The sequence below is a fragment of the Talpa europaea genome (assembly GCF_964194135.1).
Source record: "Talpa europaea genome assembly, chromosome: 5".
Lineage (NCBI taxonomy): Eukaryota > Metazoa > Chordata > Mammalia > Eulipotyphla > Talpidae > Talpa > Talpa europaea.
Window position 1 is genome coordinate 43,062,899 of NC_140071.1, and position 27,448 is coordinate 43,090,346.

At 34.0% G+C, this 27,448-nt stretch overlaps 1 protein-coding gene across 1 annotated transcript in view; it reads right to left on the reverse strand.

The window, feature by feature from the left end:
* XRCC4 (X-ray repair cross complementing 4) overlaps window positions 1–27,448 on the reverse strand; it is a gene marked incomplete at both ends in the record, with an annotated part of 177,241 nt that overhangs the window by 128,905 nt on the left and 20,888 nt on the right. The window contains one exon of the mRNA XM_084234298.1: window positions 4,294–4,460. Within this exon, the coding sequence (XP_084090424.1) occupies window positions 4,294–4,460 (167 nt within the window). The remainder of the gene's footprint in view (window positions 1–4,293; window positions 4,461–27,448) is intronic.

The following is a 27,448-nucleotide window of genomic DNA, read 5'->3' on the forward strand; positions in this document are numbered from 1 at the left end:
AATAATTGACTGAAAGATCAGGTATATTTATCAACTATCAAGCAAATTTCTAACACTTTATTAAAATAACACTTGGTATAACATATGAATTAAAAATGAATACAGAGGGGCCTCCCCGGTGGCACAGCGGTTGAGCGCTGGGTTGCGAAGCTGCCCGCAGCGTCTGCGGCGCCGGTTCGATCCCCCGGCTGCTCCCCGGCTACCAGAGGAGGGTCCCACATGGAGCGCAGACCTCTCCTGCCGCCCGCTGCTCCCTTCAGCAGTGTACTTCGGTCCTTCTGCCTGCTCTGCTCCCCGCTCTGGCTCTGGTGAATTCTCTCACCCTCCCGTGCTTCTGACTGTACCCAGTGCATGTATAAACAAAACATACAAACAAACAAACAAATAAATAAAGCATGCCTCTATAAAAAAAAAATGAATACAGAATCAAAACAAAATATATAAATTGACTAAAAATATTTATCTAAACAACACTGTCAGAACTTCATTGTTAAAGATTTTAACGTTTCTGTGATAGAAAAGCAAACTTAATAGAACGAATGGCATCAGGTGAGTTAACTTGGCTCCATTTCAGCAAAACTTTGGGATTTTGCTGCAACCAAACTTCTGATCATCAAACTGGATAACATAAAATAGACAATGTTGGGAAGTGGGGGTTGGCTGGGGCACAGAGTACTATTGTGAACATTCTCAACATATGAATTTACTCTTATTTTCTCAATAAACTTCAGAGGATATTATCCTTTTATTCAATATTCACTAAGAGTTATGTACTATCCACCTGCCATTTTTAATGACAATCCTTCTTTATAGTATTATGATGTTACATATTATTTGTCTCCTGCCATATTACTTTCCTCCACCTCAAGAACTGGACAGAAATTAGTAGGTGGAACTACTTAGTGGGAGAAGAGACAAGGGATTCACTAGTGACATTAAAGAAGAATTCACATACAACTAGATTAGACCACAATGAATGCAAAAATCATCTCCAAGGCAAAGCCAATATCTGCTGAATCCATAAATAACATAAAACAGGAAAGACAAATGCTGCTTCATGTTTTCAATTTGACTAGGATAATAATAATAATGTTAAGTTTAATTGGCAACCCAGGACCATAATATCTAAGAATTGGACAAAATAAAAATCACTTTTTTTTTTATTATGGGGACTAATCTTGAGGGGAGAAAAATCAAATAATTGTACAAAAATGAACAACAATGTAAGAAAATTTAAAAATAAATTAATAACTATAAAAAATAACTATAAAAATAATTTTTTAAGTAAAAGGATAAAAACTGAATCTAGGAAAATATTGAAAAGTTAAAATATTTCTGGGTGTGCAAACAATCTCAAAATAACATTTCAAAAAACAACAGCAATAAAGAGCAGAACCAAGGCAATTTCATGCAGAAATAGCACCCAAAATAAAACAACAAAATAAATGATAACTCAAAATAGGCCCAAATATAAATGTTTATATATGATATTTAAAACAATACAGTAATTCTCATATTTACAATCAGCTCTGACCACATTTATATCTATGTCAAGGTTGTACAGCAAAAGAAAATCTGAATAGAATTCACAGAACAAAGGATACTGGGGGAAAAAATTAAAAAGCAAGCAGTGGTAAAGCGATTAAGTAAGCCTTTAAGTACTGAAGATGGTGAACAGCTGTTCCTCATCCTTTCTGATGACAGAACAAGAGGAAATGGCCTTTGACTACACCATGAAGGACTCAGATTACCAATAACTGGAGGAAAAATTTTCTGAATGTGAAATGGGTTTAAAAACTGTAATAAGGGCTACCAAGGGGGTTTGAAGATATTTATAGAAGTCTTTTAAAATAGGAATTCATCTGGATATAATGTAATCCTGATTGGAAAGGAGAGAGATGATGTACAAGAGTATTCAAGGTTTCTTCTATTCTAATGGTTCGGTGTCACCCCCATTCAGTCTGCTGAAAACTGCCTCCAATTCTATGTTTAATAACCATAACTAAGAGGAAAGAAAGCTGGAGAGTTTCTAACTTGATGTCTCACTTCAAACAAAAGAACTATTTAGCAACATGGAACTTGAGAGTTGTTATTTGAAATTATGTAGGAAAAACTAGTGAAGTAAATATAGCTAGTAACCTAAGGATTCATAAACAATATTTTTAATGTTTCCTCCTTTACCTATTAATTATGCAAAATTAAGTTAATCCAGTAATGTCACTTGTTCAAAATTATTAAACAAAAAGTTTAAAATCAGAGAAAATAGATTTGTTAAAAATCTTCATATTAAAACACATTCTTTTTACTCATATTGTAATTTCTCATTCCTCATCATATATTGTTTATTCCCCACTGTCATCCCAAATGGAAATACCTTTAGAGCCGACTCTGATTGTGACATGTTTTTAAATACAAAATATATGCAAAAATATCTCCATAAAGAAAAGGAAAATTTAATCACATTTCTGGGTATATATTATTAATATAATGTATCAAATATATTTGTAGGGGAATTCTGAATAAACAGGATCTATTTTGTGTCACCCTGCCCTAGTACATATACATAGTCAGAAGCAATGAGCAGGAAGAAATGACTGGATCATGGATAGATAATGAAACACGAGAAATCAGATGCTGCCCAGAAAAATGAATTGTTACTAGGCCTGAAATGATGGCCCAGGTGCTAATAATTCTCTAAGTCTGATTTTGTCGGTTACCTTACTGTATGTTTGTGTCTTATTTCTAGCCTTATGGAATCTGGAGCGGTATAAATCCTTTGTTCATATTCCAGTTTACAAAGGCACTGACAAGGGAATGCTTAAAAAAGGACTGCTGTATTTACAGCTCCTTAAAATGGTCACTTTTTTCTCTGATAGGAAAGAATAGCAAAGTTGGAAAATAAAGCTACTAATCTTAAACTCATAATCAAAAGCCTAGAACTCATTGGGGTGGGCTTTCTTTGCTCTCGGTTTGGAGAGTTACCACAGTAGCACATATCTTCAGAGCCTGAAGATGTTTGACCCAGTATTTACAAAAAAAACCTGAATAGCTGGAGCATAATCAAGCAGGTGGTAAAATGCATGACTATGCTTTTGATCAAATAGGAAAGTTTAATCACGATAACACAAAAGCAGTTCTTGAGGGTCTCCCTGGTGGCACAGTGGTTGAGCGCTGGGCTGAGAAGCTGCCAGCAGCCTCTGCAGTGCCGGTTCAATCCCTGGCCGCCGGCAAGGGGCCAACATGGCGTGCAGATCTCTCCTGCCGCGCCCGCTGCTCCCCTTAGCAGTGTCCATCATATCTGTCTGCCTGTTCTGCTCCCACTCTAGCTCTGGTGAATTCTCTCACCCTCCCGTGCTTCTGACTGTACCCAGTGCTTGTATAAATAAATAAATAAATAAATCTTTGGGGGGAAAAAAAAAGCAGTTCTTGAATCATTGAGAAATAGCAAATTAAGCATCTGCGGGACAAATATTATATACACCCCTCACACACACTGCTTTAGGGCACAGGGTGCATTTGTCTCCACTGTCTCATCTTTATTCCCTGCTGCTTTCCTTTCTATGGCTGTGGTGATGAATACTGATGAGATAATACCTCTTTCAACCTCTGGCAGACATTTTAAAGCAATTTGTTCAAGTACCATGTACCCACCCCCCATTTTTGTGGGCAATTTATGGATCAAATTCACTATTATCTAGAAGATACTCTGAGTTTTAAGTATAACGGCTTATCACAACCACAGTATACCTTCCTTAATTTATTTTGTATATAAAATTGGAAAATACTCAAACTATAAATACTTGTTCTGAATCATGCTTTTTAGCACAGATATTTGACACTGATTCATAGTAACATAAATAAAACAGAAGTTAAAGAAAAAATTAACTTATTTTGGTATTGTTTTCTAATATTTACAGTTTTGTTTTTGGTATCATTAATCTTATCAATTGAACTACATTAATTCTTATAAATACCAACTGCCATCTCTATGAACATCAAACTTCTAAATTTTGATTACTATTAAAGGATTCTGAATCTCATTACCAATAACTCCTTATTGTTTAAAAGTTTGTTGGTGTTACTGAATACTAATGAACTAAAAATATTAACAAGCTCTTATAGTGTACAATAGTGACCAATAATTTGGTTTAATAATTCTAAATAAAAGTATAATTAATGGCAGATCTTATTTTAAATATATGGTAGTCCACAGATTTTAAATCATTAACTTAAAACTATGACATCAAAATGAGAATTTAGAGTTTTTATAATACAAACTCATTGTGAACACACCGAACTTGAACATCATTCCAATCTCTCAGAAGTCTTTCATTTTCTTTCTGCAGGTGCTCATTTTTGGCTTGGTTTTCTGTGATGTTGTCCAGGCAGTCACAAATAAGTTTTCTAATAACCTCAGCTGGGTTTGCAACTTTCTCTAGGTTGAAGGAACCAAGTCTGAACTAGGATGAAAAGAAAACATGATTAGCTTTGAAAGAATATCAAGATTGAAAAGCCCAGTTGGGGCCTCCAGTGACGCACTGTGAAGCCTCTGCAGCGCGGGTTCGATCCCAGCCAGGCAGCAAGAATCCCACATGCTGCAGCAGACCTCTCCTGTCTCACCCACTGCTCCCCTCAGCAGTGTGTTTTGTCAGTCTGCCTGTTCTGTTCCCCACTCTGTCTCTGGTGAATCCTCTCACCCTCCAGCATCTCTGGCCTGTACCCCAGTTCTTATATAAAAATAAAAATAAATCTTAAAAAAAAAAAGAAAAGAAAAGCCAAGTTGTAAGTATACATATTTTTCTCTGAGGGGGAAAAAAAAGCATAAGGTTCAAATACAATGCATTTACCAGTCAGATATACAGTGGGGGGAAAAAAAATGGAGAAACTTCCTTCTTTCTTACTAAAGTTTACCACATAAATCAGATAAAATTTTACACTAATTTGTGTGAACACTGATGTTGTAAAATTGAATAACTGATATAATCTATTTCTGAAGAAAAAGTAAAATTTTAATAGTAGCTAAGAAAAATGTAAGGTTTTAAAAAACAGCTAAACTTGGGGCACCACACAGTAAACATATCTTATAAAAACCAATGATTTATATAAACTACAAGCAATAATGTCAAGTGTCAAGCTTAAGTCCTTTTGCATGAAGCAAAGACTGATAACAATATCTTAATTCCTCTATTGGGGGCACTTTAAAATAAAATAGTATAATACAGTTTTATAGTTATGAAATTTTGAAAGGTATTCCTCATTTGATAGATACTGAAAAGCAATGATTACTTGAAACAGTTATAAATATCCTTATCATAGTCACTGAGAAGAGAATCCCTGAGAGCCAAAAACACTTAAATTTACATAGTAAGGGAATCTCAGAAGTTTCTTTTTACTTTGAGTAATTGTGTTTACTCCATTGCTGTCTTAAAATGTAAATGATGGGTCTTTCACTTTGTGAGAAATAGAGAAAAAGTTTAGATTTAACTTAATTTCATTCAGCTATAATTACATGTCAAAATCACACTGTGGGGGGGTCTCGCTGGTGGTGCAAGGGGTTAAGATGCAACATATGAAGCTGTCCACAGCCACTGCAGCACAAGTTCAATCCCCGGCCAGGGAGCTACCCACATGGTGCAGACCTCTCCCAACTCACCCACTGCTCCCCTCAGCAGTGTATTTCAGTCAGTCTACCTGTTCTATTCCCTACTGTCTCTGATGAATCCTTTCACCCCCCACACCTCTGGCCTGTACCCCAGTTCTTGTATGCATAAATAAATCTTTTTAAAAATTCACACAGTATATGGGTTCAGAACCAATGGGAAGGCTTTTCTTACACAGTTATTGATTTGGAGAGGGGGAGGATGTAGAAGACAGCTCTAGAGAGAGAGACATATAATTTATAGACAGGAACAGAGAGAAACAAGTTTCTGGCATTGAAGATGGAAGGAGACTATGAACCAAAAACTGTGGGTGGTCTCCACAAGTTGAAAAGGACAAAACAGAGCATTTTCCTGTAGAACTCCCAAAGGAATATAGCCCTGCTCACACACTGATTTTATCTAGGTGAGACCACGTTGGGACTTTAACCTTCAGAACTATATAATGATAAATTTATGTTTTTTTAAGCCAAGTTTGTGGCGCTTTGTCACAGTAGCCATTGGAAATGAATGCACTATCAGGACCTGTGGTAGGTTAAATAATGCTATTCTCCCAAAGATGTCTACATCCTAATATCCAGGATCTGTGAATACTACTTTATATGGCAAGAATCTTTGTAAAGGTGATTAAATCAAGGATTTTGAGATAGAGCTATTATTATGGATTATTGAGGGGGGACAATGAAATCACAAGGGTTCTTATAAGAGTGAGGCAGGATGAAAATGAGCAGAGGCAATGACATGATGGAAATAATGGAGTGATGTGGCTGTCTTCTAAAGAAATTCTGGCTGTCTTTAGAAACTGAAAGCAATGAGAAAATCACTTAAGTTGAGGTACATTAAGTACTCAACATCACTGATAGGTTCCTGTAAACTATTACTATAAGCAAAACTACAAGTAACAAAAGTGGTTTTCAAACAATGTCTTATCAACATTATAACAAAATGACATTGAACAAAAGGCATTATTTGAGGAACTGCTGTACTTTGTTTCTGTAGCAATGGAAACTAATACATGCTCTATGAACATTTTCCTACAATGTTCTTCACTCTGAACCTCTATGGCTTCTTTGAGTTTATGCTCAGTGTTACTTCCCTAGAGGCACTTTTTTATTTTTTTTTAAGATTCATTTATTTATGCACACAAGAACTGGGGTGCAAAACAGAGTTGTGGGGAGTGAGAGGATTCACCAGAGAGACTGGGGAGCAGAACAGGCAGATCTACTGAAATACAATGCTGACAGGAGCAGTGGGCGAGGCAGGAGAGTCCTGCTGCGCAATGTGGGTCACCTGGCCAGGATGGAACTCGTGCTGCAGTGGCTGGTGATAGCTTGATAGTGCTGTTTTTAACCCCTGTGCCACCAGGGAGGTAGAGGCACTTTCTTGACAACCCTGGCTAGCATACAGTCATTCTAGATTCCTCTGCACAATCCTAAAAAAGAATAGTGCAGGTATTGATAAACAAGGTTTTATAATCATCACAATAGTTGTCATTATCTTAAATCATCTATTCAAAAATGTTTATGTTTCCCTTCTAGTGCCCAATCTATATCTGATGCTCAGGGTTGATTCAAAAAAAAAATCTGTAAAATACATGAATAAGAAAGGGAAGGAGAGAGAGAAGGGAAAGAGATAGAGTATGGTACAGGACAGGGGGCACTTTGGTGATGGGAAAACTATGGTGACCACACTTGAGGGGAGAAATCCTATATTGGAAATAATAAACAAGGATGTTTAAATGAATAATAATATATAAGTGAATGAATAATCGGTCATAAATGTTACAAATATTTTTCTGGCTTGGCAGTATTACATAGACAGCACATATATTTTAATGTAATAAGTTTCCTTTTAAGATCTTTAAAAATCAGAAGAAGGAACTATTCCCAAAAGTTTTCATTTTTAAATCTATATCTCCAAATACATAACCAACATTTTCTCCTCACTATTTATTCATATATCTATTTTCTTCATATTGATGTGAAATACCATTATTAGAAACTACATATTTATGTATACCAAAGTATGTCCTTGAGTTTCCTATTAATTCCATTTAGTCTCTATCATTCTGAACACAGGATGCACTTTTAACTAACACAGCTTTATAAAATGTTTTTTTATTAATCAACATAAGTTCCTCTTAATAATTCTTTTTTCAAAATTTTATAGTTTATTTTGGTTAAGAATGTCCAAGAAATTTTGACTGTGAACTTCAACAAATTAAAATAAACAAAGAAACAGCAACTAAAAAAATATTGGCAATGTGTTACAATAAATTTCTAATAATTTTATAAGGAATTAATTTTTTTAAAGATTTCTTTTATTTATTTATGCATACAAGATCTGGGGTATAGACCAGAGGTGGTATATCTGGGGGGAACTGAAAGGTTTTACCAGAGACAGAGTAGGGAACAGAACAGGCTGACTGAAATACACTGCTGTGGGGAGCATCTGGTGAGACAGGAGAGGTCTGCTGCTCCATGTGAGTTAGCTCCCTGGCAGGGGATTGAACTCATGCTGGATCGTGCTGAGACTTAACCCCTGCGCCACCAGGGAGGCCCAGGAATTAATTTTTTTATGATATGAATCACAATGTAACTCCTCCATGATAGGTGATTATGTTATTTCATCTCATTGTGAATTATTTTTATGTCCTTTGGTTAAGTTTTTCATTGCTTATTTTTGGACCAGATTCCTTACAGTACAGCTGATAAAACTATCAAATGATCTGTATAGAAATATTAATATAACCGTCCATATGATCTTAGTTTTCATTATTTTTGATCCATTGATGGAATCAAATGGCGACTCTAGAATCTCCACTTTAGAATCCCAATACTAATATTTTTTGTAGAGGAGACTTGAACAAGTGATTATAGCATTGTATTCAAAATAATGATTTATCCTATGGATTTGTGAACAAAAATTAAGGGTACTCATGAAGGATTTTACAAATTAAATAAGAAATAACACATTAAGAAATGTGAATAAGACATGACACATTAAGTGCAAAAAAAACTACACTTTAGTGAGTCAGTTAGAATTTTATTTGTCTTTTAAAAATATTTGATTATTTTAACACGCTAGCATTCCAAAGTGGCCATGAAGAAAAAATTTCACTAAGGCTAGGATCGCTTTTTGTTGCTGCGTAGCTTCTGAGACTTCATGGAAACAGTGAGTAAGCAAACACTGAACAAGACTTATAATATGATAAAATATCATAATATTGGATATTTAAGATATATAATTTAGTAAGATTTAATATGAAATATTATCACTCACTTATTTCTGAATTTATACCAGTTCAACTTTTAGTAACAATTGCTCAGGTCACTTATAATATTTATTTCTTCAGGAAAATTAAAATAGTAGAATCTTGTAATTTTTTTATTTATAAGATGCTGATTTTTGCCATTTAAAAATGTCAGAAAATCGGGGCCTCCCTGGTGGTGCCGGGGTTAAAGATACAGCACAAGCTGGCCAGGGAACTACACACATGGAGGAGCAGACCTCTCCTGTCTTGCCTGCTGCTCCCCTCTGTATTTCAGTAGATCTGCCTGTTCTACTCCCACTCTGTCTCTAGTGAATCCTCTCACACCTCCCCCGCACCTCTTACCTACACTGCGTTTCTTGAATGTATAAATAAATCTTTAAAAAAATTTATTTAAAAGTCACAAACTTAAGGCCAACGTCCCCATTCCATCTCACCGGCACAGAACTGTACTTATTTAATGAAACAGCATCGTTAGTCAGAAGCTATACTGACATTAAAAACTTTTGGGGAACAAAAAAATTTCATACAAGTTACTATGCTAACTGTATCTCCATTATCCTTAAAATCAGTTATGATAAGCTAATGAATTCAAAACTAGAGATCCTTTAAAATAATAGAAATACCAGGGACCTCCCTGGTGGCGCATGAAATTATGTCTCAGCACTATGAAGCTATAGCAAGGCACTGCAGCATGAGTTCCATTCTAGGTCAGGGGGTAACCTACATGGCACAGCAGACCTCTCCTGTCTAGCCCACTGCTCCCCTCAGTAGATCTGCCTGCTCTGCTCCCCACTCTGTTCCTAGCAAATACTCTCACACCTTTCTCCACCTCTGGCCTGCACCCCAGCTCTTGTATAATAAATAAATAAAATAAATCTTTTTTAAAAAATTTAAAGATAAAATAATAGAAATACCAAGTATCTTTAAGTCCCTAATTTAAATAAAATGGTGAAATATGGAATGAAGATAAAATATAATAATATATGAATGGGTTATAAATTTATTTTTATAGAGATATTAAAAGTTTAATAATTGTTTTTTAAACTATGGATTAAAAATTATGCCATTTTTTAATTCAAAATATTTACTAAGAATCTTAAAATAATTATTGCAATTTAATGGCAGGTCTCAAGGAAACAAATTTCTAAACAATATCTATAAAGAAAACTAGTAATATTTATTTTATTTACTTCCTCATTTACCTAGAGACAAGATAAAAACAAACTATTAGTCTAAATACTGTCAAGGTGTTTATCCAGGTTAGTAATTACTTAATAGAAAAATTACCCATAAGGTATAAAAATCAGCATATATTTTTGATGAGACTAAGTAGTAGAAAACATTATGAAAGGTCACCATGCATTTAACTGAATTTTCTTTAAAGGAAAATGTAATTAAAAGTTAACAGTGCTGGGCCTCCCTGGTGGTGCAGGCAGTTGAGCGCCGCACTATGAAGCTGTCTACAGCCTCTGCGGCGCGGATTCGATCCCCTCCGGCCTGACAAGAGTCCTGCATGGTGCGACAGACCTTTCCTGTCTCGCCTGCTGCTCCCCTCTGCAATGTATTTTGTCAGCCTGCCTGTTCTGTTCCCCGCTCTGTCTCTGGTGAATCCTCTCACCCTCCTGCGCATCTGGTCTGTACTCAGTTCTTGTATAAATAAATAAATCTTAAAAAAAAAAAAGTTAACAGTGGAATAGTTCCAGCTCAGGTAATAGCAAAGTCAATTGTATTTAGACTAATCCTCCTGGAGATAACAATTATAAACTCTGAAACAAAAAACAAAACAGCATTTCAAGGAACTAGGAATAAACAAAAGCAGGCAGCAAATAGAAGTACTTAGTGGTGTGAGTTCTACTTTCACATAACAATTCCTCAGAGACCACACCTCAATCCTAAAAAAAAACAAGTTCAAAACAAACTAGTTTGAGTGTAAAAGGATATAATCCAGAGATAAACTCCACAGTGTGTGTGTGTGTGTACCTATGATATATAGATGGAAAAGTAAGAAAATTATAGGATCAGTACAGTATCAATTAAAATCCATATAACAGAGTCAGCCAAAAGAGAAAGCAAAAGAGGAAAAACTTAGAAATTAGAAAATGAAATGCATAAAAGTAAATATTTAAAATTTCACATAAAGAAAGGCCCACTGGAATTCTAGCACGCTGGATTGAAAAAGGATCTTCATAAGACATAGTCTCATTAAATTTCAGAACATTTGGGACAGAAAAAAAGGATCCTAAAAGATTTCAGAACAAAAAAATAGACTACATGTGAATGATTAAGAATTAGTATTAGATTTCTATAGCAGAAGTCAATTACCTCAAAATAATATAAATATTCAGAAAATATATTCTATCAACCAATAAGTGATATAAGTTAAATTGTAATATAGCATTTTTCTAATAATAATAAGCAACATTTATTGAGTACTTAACTGTTTCAAGCATTATGTGGTTAATGCATTAAGTCTCTGGGGCTAAAAGTAATACATTCAGATTTTTACCTCTGATTCTGATACTAAACAAATATAAAGAATATGTGAAATATAGTCAATAATAATGCAATTGTTTCTTTAGTTCCTAACATAAATATATACAATATAATCAACATTATAGAAAGATGAATCAGATAGAATGTAAAAAGTGTTTTTTATAAGACCTGCAATGTTAATAGGTTAACTTTAGAAACAGTGTAACTATAATACCACAACCATGAATTTTCATCTTTTAAAAGCTCAAAATACATATGAAATGTAGCTAGACGAAAATGTTGAAATGTTGCAGTACAAAAATTACTGTTTTAATGAAACATCATTATTCCATGAAATACCAAGTGTTTTGTGGTAACTATGTAAATAAGCTGTGTTACATAGACTAGCACCTTGCTGTTAGCAAATATTAAAACCAGAAACCTACTTTCAGCTATGTCCAAAAAAATATCAACTGCTTTGGCATACTGTAGTTCCACTTCTGTGAATTGTTTCTCATGAAGCAATATCAAATGGGAACACTTTACCATTGCCAAAAATGTCCAATGTTAAAGCAGCTGTATTTTGACAACGTAGTAATCACAGATTCATTCAGTGAGTTGCGAAGGGCTGATTCCCTAAAACTAAAATGAGGGAGCAGTGGAAAACAAAATGGCATTCTGAAAATACAGTATATATTGAAAGATACAATTATGAAAAGTCATATTTAGGTGGGGGAATGATGCAAAATGAATACTTCATAAATACAGTTATAAGGTAATTTTTCTTTGATTGTATGGTTCAAAAGTCCAGATCAAAGGTTTATACTCAACTTCTAGAAATACTATATATTAAGGGAGAAAAGGCATTCCCTTTAATAAACCAGAAAACTGAAATACAGAGTCCTTAAGAATTATAATTTCATAAATAATTGATTGGCTATAAATTGAAGAAGAGGGTCATGATAGCTAGTGTGACTGTCACATACAAAGTCCCTTTTGGGAAAGGTAACATCTACAGGTTTTATTAATTTTTAAACAGTGTAGTAAACTTCTACAAATTCATGACAAGCTTTTATGAGTTCATGCTTTGGATAAACTAAATTTACCACCCAGGTATAGCTAAGTGTATCAATGCATAAGCCAAAGAAAACTATGTAAGGACTGAATATGGGAATAATTGACTGCTTGTGAAGTGACCAGACCTAAATTCTTCCCAAAGGAATTCGAAAAGTTAAGTGACGGCAATTGATAGATTCGCTGTCCCCTTAAAAATACTAAGGAAGTAGTGATTCTAAGAAAGAGTTCTCCTGAGGTTAGGTGGCTTTCCTAAATTGGACAGAGTGAATATTCCAGTTCACTGCACATTAGTCTCCTAAGAAGTAGACAGAAGGCATTAATGGGGTGCCAAAGAAGCTATTCTCTATTCTGTCCTTATTTCCCCTTGACCAAAACTCTCATTTGTATGATATTCCTAATACATCTTCACCCTCAAAGGTGATCTGTGTAGAGAGCCTACTAATAATTTTCAGAAATCTGACCAAACTTGACTCCACAATTTAGATTTCTCCAGAGTTAAATATCTATTGGAAAAGTTACCTCAAAAGCAAATTCCTACTTGTTTAGCATGTATTTAAAATATTCGCTTTTCACAACTGTACATCCTAGCAATATCTGTATTTAATGTAAATTCAAAGTCTACTTTGAATTTTTAGGTTGCCAAATAAAACAATTAATTGGGTTTAACCATTTCCTAAGTCTAAATTTATATTGATAATTGATAATTTTGAGTTTTTTATAAATCTTTCTTCCTATGTATCTTTTTTAACTCAATCTAAAATATGAAAATAAGATGTATTAAAAGAATGCCCTAGAATTTGAAATCCTCTTCTTTTATAATATTACCCATGTTGTCAGTATGTAAATTCCAGAAGAATATATACTTGAAATAAATACTAAGGTCTAGATAAGTCTCCTTTATCAACATGCTGTCACTTTAATCTCTGAAATTCAAAATTTGGAATAATAATATTACCTAACCTATTTAACACTAATTCATGAGCATTATATGGGTGGTATTCAAAAAACAAAAAACAAAACTGCTAAATAATCTCAAAGAATTCTTCATTCTTATAATTTCATTTCAAACAATCTTTTGCAAGGAATTTTTCACCAAATACTAGAGTAGGCACTGAGGGTACAAAAAGAGGAATAAAGCAATGCCTCTACCCACAAAGAGACTTATAAATTAGTAACTATTATATGGTGTATCAGTACACTTGGGGGAGAATAGTAACAGCAAGAAATATTAATCAAGATAACAAAATACAGAACCATAATCAGACTTTCAGTATCAAGACAGGCAACAGCTAGTGTGAAAGTTAATTTCATGTGTCACCATGATGGGATTAAGGAATGCTCACATCATTGTTTAAACATTATTTCTGGGGCCTCCCTGGTGGCGCAGCAGATTGAGAACAGTGCTGTGACACTATCCACAGCCTCTGCAGTGCGGGTTCAATTCCCGGCCGGCCAAGGAGAAATCCACATGGTGTGGCAGACCTCTCCTGCCTTGCCCGCTGTTCCCCTCAGCAGTGTATTTCAGTCAGTCTGCCTGTTCTGCTCCCCGCTCTGCTTTGGTTAATCCTCTAACCCTCCTGCACCTCTGGCCTGTACCCCAGTTCTTGTATAAAAAATAAAAATAAACCTTTTAAAAAAAAATTATTTCTGGGTCTGTCAGTGACTGTGTTTCTAGAAGAGGTTAGCATTTAAACTTGTAGGTTGAGCAAAGCCTAGGAGCCTTCCAAATATTAATGAGCTTCTTCCATCGCTTGCAGGACAACATAGAACAAAAGGAATAGGCAGAGAAAACTGGAGTTTGTTCTCTGTCTTCTAACTTGAGCTGGGATATAAATCTCCTGTCATTGGTGCTCTAGGTTCTCAGGCCTTTGAACCACACCTGGGTTTCCTAGGCCTTCACCTCTTAATGGAAGATACTGAAGCTGCCTTCATAATTGTGTGAGGTGACACCAAGACAAGAGATATAAGAGATCCACATATATATTCTATTGTATGCATATATAATTACATGTGTTAGCTGTATAGATAGCTCTGTTTCTCTGGAAAACTATAATACAGTTATAACCTCAGTCTTAATAGAACTTACTGTCACCTCGTGGAGCAGCAACTTAAATTCCTAAATTCTCCCACTGTGGCCTGGTCATCCTACAGCTAATTGAATAATAAAACGTGAAGAAGATAAAACTACTTTTATCCAGGTTTTTCTATTCTCATGAGAAAAGTGAATCTTACGAATAACAAAATAAAGAACAATATCTAAAAATAAAACCAGAGGTGATCACAGGTAGTAACTGTGTAATATTTATTGGAACAAAAACAAATAAGAATTTCTTGTAGACAATTCACGTCATCACTACCAACTACCCCTGAAAAAGGGAATAGTCCAAAATGTTTTGTACGTGTGAGATCAATACCAAAAACAGGGTCAAACAAAGAATTTTTCCACATATTAACTGAGAGGAAGAAAAAGAGCAATGATGCAAATTTTTCCACTGTTACTGTCTCATCAGTGAGTAACCTAGAGGAACCACCCTGTCTTGGATTAAATATGATTTCCCTCTCATTGCCAACTATAATCTATGATTCTTTTTAACATGAGTAGCTACTTCTAATTTCATGCAAAAATATTTTGTAGGATACTGAAGAGATGTATTTTTTAACAGTTCAATATGATATTTCTGAAAAACAGAACTACAATCTATGGATAAAAGGCCATCCCTGAACCCCTACAAGATCATTTTAGTGCATAGAGCACTATAACATTCATCCTTCTAGATTAATATAGTAAAATAATCCTATGCACACTTTGTGCATGTTTTAACCCAATCATAAAGAACTATAGTGGAAATTCTATAAATCATTTATACAATTTATAGAATATATATATATATATATATAGTCTCTACTAGCCAAACCCATCATTTTCAAAAATACCTTTAAAAACCATAGTTTAAAATGCTCTTTAATGACTAGGAATGGTTAGGAAACTTATTCAGAAAAGTTATAAATATTTCTTCATGGATGCATATCAACAAACAGAAATCCTTTCAGTGTCTTCCAAAGAAAAAAACCAGAGTCCTATTTTCTCTATGTTCTCTACAAGAGTGGATATAATACTGTGAGGGAGGTCCCAATTATCACACTCCATGAAAGAATGAAAGGATCAAGACAATGATTATGTTAGAGGATTTCCATTTTACTACTATGGATTATACTTTGTAAGTCATAATGACTCTATTGATTTCATTTTTATTTTCAGATTTTTTCATACTGTTAGAGCTGATACTTTTTTTTTTTAAAGATTTATTTATTTATTTATGCAAGCACTGGGTACAGTCAGAAGCGCAGGAGGGTGAGAGAATTCACCAGCGCCAGAGCGGGGAACAGAACAGGCAGACTGACGAAATACACTGCTGAGGGGAGCAGTGGGCGGCAGAAGAGGTCTGCGTGCCATGTGGGACCCTCGCCCCAGTGGTGGGGATCCAACCGGCGCTGCAGAGACTGCGGGCAGCTTCGCAACCCAGCGCTCAACCGCTGCGCCACCGGGGAGGCCCACTGATACATATTTTTGCCTGTATTGCCTCAACCATGAATATGGACACATACAATCATATGTTGATATGAAGCTACAATAAACACCATTCAAATCAATTCCACGGAGTTCCTAGTATTTGCTAGAAATTGTGTTGGGCTTCAAAATGAAAGCATAAAAAATCATACTTCCTGTCCTTATGGAAACCATAATCTGGGCAAGAGAAACTGAAATGTAATCATGTAACTAAAACACAACATGGTTTGAAAAGCAGACTGGGATGAAGTTAGGAAAAACAATGAATGATATGCTACGGCATTTGGCCTTTATTCCTTAGTCAGGGCTTGCATTATCAACTGTGTTCAGGGGCCAGGTAAGTAAAGTAGAAAAGTTGACAGGCTAGCAAACTTAGCACTTCCTAACTACAGGGGCTATCTCAAGGAAGTAGTAGTTATTTTGTGAAATTGTGGGACAGATTATTCAGATTCATAGTTTTTAAGAGAGACCAGAAATCTAGATTTTTAGACTTATCTCATGATTTTAATGTTGGCAACTCTTTTACAATATTTCCTACATATACGGAATAAACACAACAAGCCTATAAGCATATTTTAGCCTCTGCTAAAGTCAATGAGGTATAAAGTCAATACTTTGTAAGTCAATGATTTATAAGTAGAATAATGGATTAAATTCCCATTTGAAAATGTCTGTTTGGTGGTTGATGAGAAGAAGGAGGACCTGAGATGGAAATATCAGCTGTTTGCAAAAGTCCTTACTTATAAAATGGTACTGTAAACCTGTGCCGTAGAAAACAGCAGATTCATTGAATGAAATGAACTGAGACCAAGGCAACATTTATTTATTTATTTTTAAAATATTTTCTTTTTTTTTAAAAAAAAGGTTTATTTATTTATTTATACAAGCACTGGGTACAGTCAGAAGCACGGGAGGGTGAGAGAATTCACCAGAGCCAGAGCAGGGAACAGAACAGGCAGACTGAAAAAATACACTGCTGAGGGGAGCAGCGGGCGGCAGGAGAGGTCTGTGCGCCATGTGGGACCCTCCCCCGGAGGCCGGAGATCGAACCGGTGCTGTAGGCAGAAGGACGTAAGTACATTGCTGAGGGGAGCAGTGGGCGGCAGGAGAGGTCTGCGCGCCATGTGGGACCCTCCTCTGGTGGCCGGGGAGCAGCCGGGGATCGAACCGGCACTGCAGAGGCTGCGGGCAGCTTCGCAACCCAGTGCTCAACAGCTGCGCCACTGGGGAGGCCCAAGGCAACATTTAAATTGCAGTGAAGGAATTAGACAGGAAAAACTGAACATGTAACAAAAAAGCTGAGGGCAATTCTAATAGAGTGAATTCATAGAGGAGTGGGAAAGGCCAGGACTGGACAAACTTTAAGCTTAGAATAAAGATTTTTCTTCTGCTGAAACTAACAAAGGAAAAGAATCAGTCACATTTTTAAGATAAAAAAAGAAACTAAGAATTATAAACCTAATAATCTCTATTGTCTTAGTAGAAGCAGATTTTGAAAGTGGCCGTCAACTGCAGCCCACTAGGATACACAACCTGGATTATTCTCTCCATTAGAATACAGGTAGAATTTGTGAATTTAATGAGATATTTACTGCCATGACCAGGTAGGTTATAAAGCATAGCTGACTTTAAGAAAGAGAGATTCGGGTGGGTCTGATCAAACCAAGTGAGCCCTTAAAATGGACTGGGTTCTTCTTGAAGAGTAGGGATTTAACTTGAAGAAAACTCTTTGTTGCTGGGTTTAAAGGGGGAGACAGCTCAAAAGAACGGCTTTGAGAGCTGAGAAAGACCTTGGCTAATAGCCACCAGGGAAGTAAAGGCTACTAATAACCTCATGAGCTTGGGAGAGGAATCGGAGCTCCAAATAAGAACATATTTCAGCTTACACTGACCTCACTCTTAATAAGATGTTGAATATAAAGTATGCTATGTTGGGCCATAGACATGCTGAGCTAAGTTAGCTTTAAACTGCTAACTTTGTAATAATTTGGCACACAATAATAGAAAATGAATATACTTAGTAAATAGAGAATACTTTTTTTAAATGAAACAACTGGAATTGTTTCAAGAAAAGGATGGTACAACTATGATGAGTAAGTCAAATTGAACTTATTCAATAGGAACTTTGGTTTCATCAAACTTTACGCAAATGTTGTATCAGGAACAAAATGATTCAATTCAATAGGAAAAAAAAAACTATGATGTGTTGTGTAAAACTTTAAATTATATACCAAAAATAGATGGTTTCAATTAGATTTTCAGAGTACAGTTCCATGAAAAGACTAGTAGAAAACAGATGGATGCAGCAAGCTTACAAGATGCAAAGTCACTGTTTCATTAATAGAGAACAAACATGAAAAATGTTTGCTTTCACTTGAATAAAGAACTGAAAATTTAGCAACATTCAGTTGAAGTGAAGGAACAGTTCTAAACATAATAAATGTTATTAAAATGTATTTTCACTCCCATCAGTAAGATGACTAAATTTCTACTGTTTAAACTCTTTAAAAAAAAAAAAGCATGGCTGGCAAGATAAACATATATATCATAAAATTATATATTTCAGAAAATACTTCAATAATTATGGTAGTATTGAAAGTTATGAGAGAATAATAGTAGTATTGCAGTCCTGTTGGCATTTAATCAGTCTTTTGAAATCATTCTGTTTACAGTCATACTTACTGTCTGGTTTCCACAGTAATAAACACACAGCCTGTTTATTTTAAATATTCCATCCTGAAATAAGGATTTTTTTTTTTTCAAATTCATACTGCACACTAACCAAGATCCTAAGCCAAAAAGAACACAGGAGACCAAATGTGTAAAAGACAAGTAAGATCCAACATGACAATATAGAGATTTTAGATTTAAAGAAGAAAAATGTCAGCCTCCAGCTGTTCTAACTTAATAAAAGGATGGCCCAGATTGGCCTAGTCTTTGTCCCTGGAGAGAAACGAGAAGTCCATGACGTAATGTGTCCATTTTGTTCATTTTATGTTAGTAATGAGCACAGCATTTGCTTTGTGTTTCATCTTTCTGTTGTCAACTTCCAACTCTCTCCTCTAAAGAGAACTATGAAATTCTCTTTAGATTAACAGAAAGTATACTCTAAATCAGGAATATAAGAAAATCAATCTCTGAAAAAGTAGAATTTAAAATTTAGATGCCTAATTTCAAGAAGGTACTCCTAGTTCTCCAATCAATATATATTCTAAACAGAACAAAATATTTCCCTTTAAACTTAGTTAAAAATTATATAAGTCATTCACAATTTTAAAGAACAAATACACTATGAAAGACAACTATTTTACAAGAAGTTAGAAAAGAAATCTAAAACTTAATTCTCTAAAAACAAAAGCATCAAATGATTGAAAAATCATTTTATATTAAAATGAAATATTTAAAACAAATTAGATTTGGCAAATTCAACTCTAACTCAAAACAATCCAACACATCAGATAATCATTCCCAACCACCAGCCCCTTGGGATTCTTTCCCTGAGCCCTTTGACAAAGGACTGAAGCTAGATGGACAGGCACTGAGTCAACTTATTGAAGTCATACTGCATCTCCCTTCAGCATCACCCCAAGAATTTTCTTTATTTTACACACTATTTCTTAGATCACAAGGTATGAGTTAAAAGTTTGGCTCATCAATCTTCAATAATTGCTAAAATATGCATTTAAAGTTATACTAATTCTTAAACTGCAAGTTCTGATATGTAATGTTTTGGCTGCTGTTCAAATCCAAATATTTCATAAACTTTTTAAAGTTTCTTCTTTAACCCATGAATTTTCTTACATATAGAAACACTTGTGAGAGAAACAACTTCTAGTAATTAACTTATTACTGAAAACTTAAACTGTTTATTGATTTTCTGGTTAAGAATCCCTTTGTGGCCTAGAATGCAGTTTAATATTGTCAAGTTTTAGTACACTTGAAAAACATGTACATGGGCCTCCCTGGTGGAGCAAGGGGTTAAGTACCGCGCCATGAAGCAATCCGCAGCCTCTGCAGCACGGGTTCCATCCCCAGCTGGTCAGGGTGAAACCCACATGGCTCAGCAGACCTCTCCTGTCTCATCTGCTGCTCCCCTCAGCAGTGTATTTCGTCAGTCTGCTTGTTCTGTTCCCCACTCTTTCTCTGGTGAATCCTCTCATCCCTGCATCTCTGGCTTGTAACCCAGCTCTTGTATGCATAAATAAATAAATCTTAAAAAAAAAAAGAAAAACATGTAAATTGTTTAATTGTTAAAGGGATTATCTATCAATCACCTATTTAATCATCCATCCATCCATGCATCCATGAATCTTGTTGAAACCATACTGATCAAATGCTGTCTTTTCTCATTTGTTTTATACATTGGTTTTTGAGAGAGATATTTAAATTTTTCTCAGTATGATTTTGTATATTTTAATTTCAACTTTTAATGGAGTCCATTTTTGTTTTATGTATGTTGAGGTTTTGTTGTCAGGTGAATACAAGTCTCAAAATTACATATGTGTGTGAGCATGTATTTACCTATATACACACATATATTTATAGTCACACACATGTGTATATAGACACAAACGTATACATTTTTAATATATAAACATATGTACATGTATCTGTATTTATATAGATACATATATCAGAAACTATATATAATCTCTTCCTAGTCATTTGGTCTTCCCTAGTCCCAGCAACATGAAGTTGTAAAGTGTACTTTTGTATAATAAAATTGCCTCACAAAGTTTATTTTGATTAATACTTGTCTATTATTTGTATTTCTCTTTTTCCAAATTTTGTGATCCTTGTTTTATTTAGTGTTTCTTATAAATACCATAAAGTTGGATTCTGAATTTTATAGAGCCCAGAATGTATCTTTTAACTGGAATGCTTATATTCATATAATTGCTTTACTGATACCATCTGAATTTTGATTATCCTTTTATAAGTATCTTTCCTTTTTATTATTCCTATCATTTTCATTTTATTATGTTTAACATTCCTTTAAAATCTGCTTAATTACATCAGATATATTTATATTACCTTAATTTTTTAACTTAATTACTATCTTGCTTTGTGGTAATAACACTCTTCTTAATAGATAAAATTTCTAAGAAATTCAGGTAATTTAAAAAAATAGATCTTTTAACAACCAATAGTTTATGTTGTTTTTGTTTTAAGAACATTAATGTCCTCTATTTGAGTATTTCTTTAACAATTCCATACAAAAGGCCTTTCAAAGGCTAGCCAGATTTTCAAAGACCTTAGGAATTCTGCACATTTACAAAAAAACCTTGTTAGCATTTTCAAAGCCACATTGCTCTTGAGAGACATGTTTCTAATGAATTTTGTTAGAAGTTATGAGCATTTTCAATATTCACTAAAATTTTCCTTCTATCAAGTCAGACCATTTCTCCACAAAGACATAATATTTTTAAATATTCAAGGTTACTATAGTGACAAGTACACAGCAAAACTTCATATTATATGCGGATGAACAGGTACCACTCCTATATTAGAATCTGTGGCACAAAATTAAAATTCTTAACTATATGGAGTTACAGATTATTTCATGTCATAGACCCTTAGGAAAGCTCACAATTTGGATGTTAAAGTTACAAATATCAGGTTTCTATTGATATAATCCATGACCTAAATTTTTACATTTGGTCTCCTCCTTGTCTTAATCTAAATATGCAATACTTTACTGTGTTTGTCAGCAGGATATACAAAAATAAAAATATGTCTATTAAGATAGTTTTATTAATGGAGTTTGATTCCCAATTTTGGCAATGGTGATGAGTGAAGAGGTATCAATTAACATTAATGAAACAGTTTGTACAACTAGAGGATAAACTAAAAGATTACCCTTATTTGAGATTCTCCCTAACTGTTCTTTACTCAAATTTGTCTTTTTTTTATTCAGATTTGGGAATTCAATTACTTGAAAATAAACTACTATAAAAACCACTTAATAGACTGCTTCATGTTCTAAAAATATATCACTAAAAAACTTAATTTGATTTATAAGCTAATATTTCTCAGGTATTTTTAATGTATCACTGAGAATACTTTAATTCTCAAAAAATAACTAATTTTTAGTACAAAAATGAAAAATGATGTAAAAAATACATAAAAGAAACAAAAGAAATAACTAATTTTTTAAAAAAGACTCTCACAGCCCAGTTAAGAAATAGCATTTTCACATGGCAGTGCTTAATTTGATTGCTTTTTATGATTTTTACATTTTATGTGTTGTTTCATACTGCTGGTTTATCACTAGCACATTTTCATTCTCTTGTAGATAATCATTATGATAAAGAAATAGTCATTACTTCCTAATACTTTTTGTATGCAACATAGGCTGTGATACATCAGACAAAGGGATTTGTTAATAATGGGAGAGGCAGTGTATGTATGAGGATATATGGGAAGCTTCTATAACATCCTCTCAATTTTGCTGTGAACCCAAATTGCTCTACAAGAAAAATCTTAAAAAATTAATAAATTTAAAAAAAAGCTTGTCATAATTTTGCCTGCCAGAAATACACTTAAAATATGATTCTCTTCCCTACCTCTTCGGGATTCCTCATCAGACTCATTGAAAAGTACTTTGAATTTCTTAAGGGAGAGAGTATTAAAATACTTTAAAAATAATGCTTTCATCACCTGTAGGAAGCTATAAGGGTATGTAAGAAAATAGTATACAAAACTGTTACTTGCTTCGTACATTATAGTCACTTGCCTATATTATTCACTAGCATAAAGGGGGTTTGGAAGCATTGATTTTCTGTGATCTTGATGATGTAAATTGGAAACTAACTGGCATGAAATATATCTATTAATCAAGTTTTTAACTCTGTCCTAATGGATTTAATTCCAGTGTGTTAATATTCTTCTTAGATCTGCATATACTACAGTGATTTAAAGTTTGTCAGGAAGCAGCTCAGAGATAATCATAGTTTAGACATTTCCTAATAAAAATGCACCTAAAATCATATTTAAAAATGTAAAGAATGGACATGATTAAAATATGATGAACTAATAGTAATTTAACATAACAAAATTTTTAAAAATGTACATAATTTGAATTTCAGCATTCATTTGGTACCAAGATAAACCAATAGAAATTCCCAATTTAAAAGAATTACTTTAAAAAATAATTTTAAAGAGTTATTTTAGATAGCTTGTCTAAACCTATTGTTATTTTAGCTGTTTTTTTCCTCTAGCTTCACATAGGCAATGAAAACTGTCATTTTCATGTATTTTTAAATGTTGATCTGTCATATAAATATTACTTGCATTACTTAAATGGTTTCTGAATTGGTAGCTTAAAAATAGAACACATAAATAATTATGTTAACATAGCAATATAATTTCACAATATTACTATTAGTTATTTTACTTTGGAATTTGTAGAAAGGCAAACTGTAAGGGACATAACTTTTCATTTTAAAATAAGATCTTCATGCAGCATTTATTTACAGATATATATTTCTGGGAATGCAACCAATCTTTTTTTGACTTTTGAAAGCCAAATATAATTGAAAATATAAGACATTCATCAAAATTGTTCCTCTGCAAACACTAGTCTGGCCCCTATGGAATTCTCAAGTGCAAAAGAATGAAGCTTGACTACTAACTTACACCATGCACAAAAACCAACTCAAAATGGATTAAAGAACTAGACATAAGACTGAAACCATAAAATATATAGAAGGAAATATAGGTGAAACACTACATGACATACACCTCGGTAACATCTTTAAAGACACATCACCCAAAGCAGTGATAGTGAAGGAAAAGATAAACAGCTGGGACTACATCAAATTAAAGAGCTTCTGTACAGCAAAAGAGACAGTAACCAAAATAAAGAGACACCCCACGTATTGGGAGAAAATTTTTGCACACAACACTAATGATAAAGGACTGATCACAAAGATCTACAAAGAGCTGACGAGACTCAACAAAAACAAAGTAAACAACCCAATCAAAAAATTGGCAGAAGAGCTAAAAAGAAACTGCTCCAAAGAGGAAATGCAAATGGCCAACAGCATATGAAAAAATGTTCAAGATCACTTGTAATCAGGGAAATGCAAATCAAAACTACCATGAGATACCATCTTACACCAGTGAGAATGCACATATCAAAAAAACTAGCAACAACAAATGTTGGCAAGGAAGTGGAGAAAAAGGAACTCTCCTGCATTGCTGGTGGGAGTGCAAACTGGTCCAACCACTATGGAGAGCTATGTGGAGATTCCTCAGTCTGCTAAAGATGGAGCTTCCACATGATCCAGCAATTCCACTCCTAGGTATTTACCCAAAGGACATAGAAACACTAATTCAAAAGGGCACCTGCACCCCTATGTTTATAGCAGCACTATTTACAATAGGTAAGCTATGGAAACAACCTAAATGCCCCCAAATAGATGACTGGATCAAGAAGATGTGGTACATATACATAATAGAATATTACTCAGCAATCAAAAAAGATAAACTCATGCAATTTGCAGCAACATGGATGGAGCTGGAAGGGTTTATGCTCAGTGAAATAAGCCAGAAAGAAAAAGAAAAATACCGGATGGTCTCACTCATAGCAGGAATTTAGAAAACCTAAATAAGGGACCAGGGAAAAGACTAATTATAATAAAGTAAAAATCAAAGTCAACAAGCAACTATAAACCAGAGACACACTATGGGAGGGGGATGAGGGATTAGGGTCAAAATAAGGGGGGTAGGAATTGTATGGGGACTATTACCACGCTGAAAATGCATACATTGTGCAAAAATGAAAATTGATGTGAAAATATATAAAATTTAAAAATTTAAAAAAAACATTGTGCTTCATGTATTAAAATGGTTCTCACTATAGAATGTATTATTTAAAAAAAAAAAGATATATTCACTTCTCTGTCCCCGGAACCTGTAAGTTTATTACCTTATATGACTAGAGTTTGTGATAAGGATCTTGAGACAGTCAGTGTCTCAATCTCTCTCTCTCTCTCTCTCTCTCTCTCTCTTACACACATACACAGAGTGATGTGAAGATGAGAGAGTGCAATAATTTGCTACAAGCTAGGAAAGCAAATACAACAAAGTAACTATAATTAACTGCCACTGAACTTAACACTTCAAAATGGTTAAAATCGTGAATTTCACCTTATTTGTACTCGACCACAATATTTTAAGTCTGGCAGGGGCTAGAAAAGGGAAGAAACAGATTCTCCCCCAGAGCCTCTGGAGGGAGTACAGTCCTGCCTACATAGAGAGACAAATCTTGATTTGGGGACTTCTAGCCTCCAGAACTGTGAGAAAATAAATTTCTATTTTAAGTCACCCAGCTTGTGGTGATTTATTATGGTAAATATGCCAAGTATTTTCAAATGACAAGGAGATATTTATTTATTTGAGACACAGAGAAATACATTATGGAAAAAAATACCGAAAGTCTTCATGACATTAAAATAGAATCAATAACGTGCAGTTTAATTTTAAAAATAAATGTGTTTCAAAATGAGATTCTAAGTTCCATGGAAAGTACATATCATGAACATGACAATATATTTTCACAGGATAACCTATATACTTCCTGACTGTCACAACTGGAGGAAATAAAATGAGAGGCCAAAATGATATTACACAGGTGGCTTTTCCCCTATCATTCCTGGCTTATATACTGTAAAAAAGTGATATCAAGGACAAGAGCTATTGCTGAACTGAATCCACAATAAATTATCTTCTCCTTTACAAAAAAGTTTATAGAATATACCATGTATAAAAAAAGTTTTTATAATTACATTATTTTTATAAAAAACTGATGCATAGAAATTATTTCCATGCAAGGTATAAAATCTTTAGTTAATATAAACATGAAGGAAGCCATTTTAGTTTAGTTGGATTTATATTAATAACAATAAAATTTTTCACTCAAAACTAGTACACACATTTTCTCATTTGATTACCAATGTTCCATGTGTACCACTATTTTCAATAAGCACATTTCTGCTGACACTGTACCATCCTTATGGAAGAGTCTAGAACTGATGGGAAGGAAAAAAAAAAAACACAAGGCAGTTCAAGTGTTTGGATGTGGAATAAAAGGATCAGGTTTGATAAAACAGGTTCAAGGAGCAGAGATTATCAAAAATCATACATGATTAAAATTCCCTGGCTAAAGCACTTTTCCACTGCAGACCAAGGACTGATCTCAAGGAGTACTACAAGTTATTCAGGTGTTGACACAACTACTTATGATTCCAAGAGAATCACTCATAACTAATATTTTATGGAAATTTAAAAATGAAGTAAGCAATAGTCCTCAGTAAGTACTAAATTAAGTGTTATCAAACTATACAAGGTTGAAAAATATGAATTCCATTGTTCTTAATAATTTATTAGTTTAATAGCTTAACATTCAAATTAGAAAAATGTCTGCATGTTTTATAATCAGGGGTTTTATTTTAATTTTTAAGCAACTGAGAGATTTCCCTCCTATAGTTCAAACTTAATACCAAAGGATATTTAATAGTATATGTATCCACAACTGTTACAGGACTTCAGATATATTTATTTCAGACAACTTTTAAGTTTAAAATAATGTTTATGGAAAGATCAACGTTATTTTCTTCTTATTAAGTTTTTATTGTTGCAATAATAGTGTATTCGCTTACAGTTGTAATAACACAAAGAGATCCTGTGAAGATTTTATCCAGTTACCTAAATGAAACATCTTGCAAAACTTTAGTACAATATCACAACCTGGAAACTGACATTAATACAATTTACCTATCTTACCCAGATTTCTCTAATTTTACATGTATTCATTTGTGTGTGTGTGTTTTAAGTTCTGTGTAATTTTATGTCACATGTAAGTTCCTTTAGCAATCAATAAAATCAAGAACACATTCTATCACCACAAGTTCACCATGGTGCTCTATCTGCAACCTCTGGCAACCACTAATCTGTTTCTCTTTGTAATTTTGTCATTTCAGAAATCATTTATATAAATAATCATATTGGCTTTTTTACTTAGCAAATTTGCCCTAGAGATTCACCCAAGTAGTTGTATGCATGAATAGTTCACTCTTTTTTTTATTGTTGAATAGTATTCCATTTTAGATGTACCACAATTTGTTCAACCATTCATCAGTTGAAGGATATATGGATTGTTTCTACTTTTGAGCTACTAAGAGTAAAGATTCTTTGAACATTTTTGGGGAGTAAAATAAGTTTTCATCTCCCAGTGCTAAATATCCAAGTGTGATTACTAGGTCACATAGTAAGAGTATGTTTAGTATTACTAAAAATCAGTCAAATTTTTTTTCAGAGTGACTGATAATTCGCTCTCCCACCAGTGAAGCCTGTGTGAACAGTGTTCCGAAAGCCTCACAACCCTTTTTTTTTAAA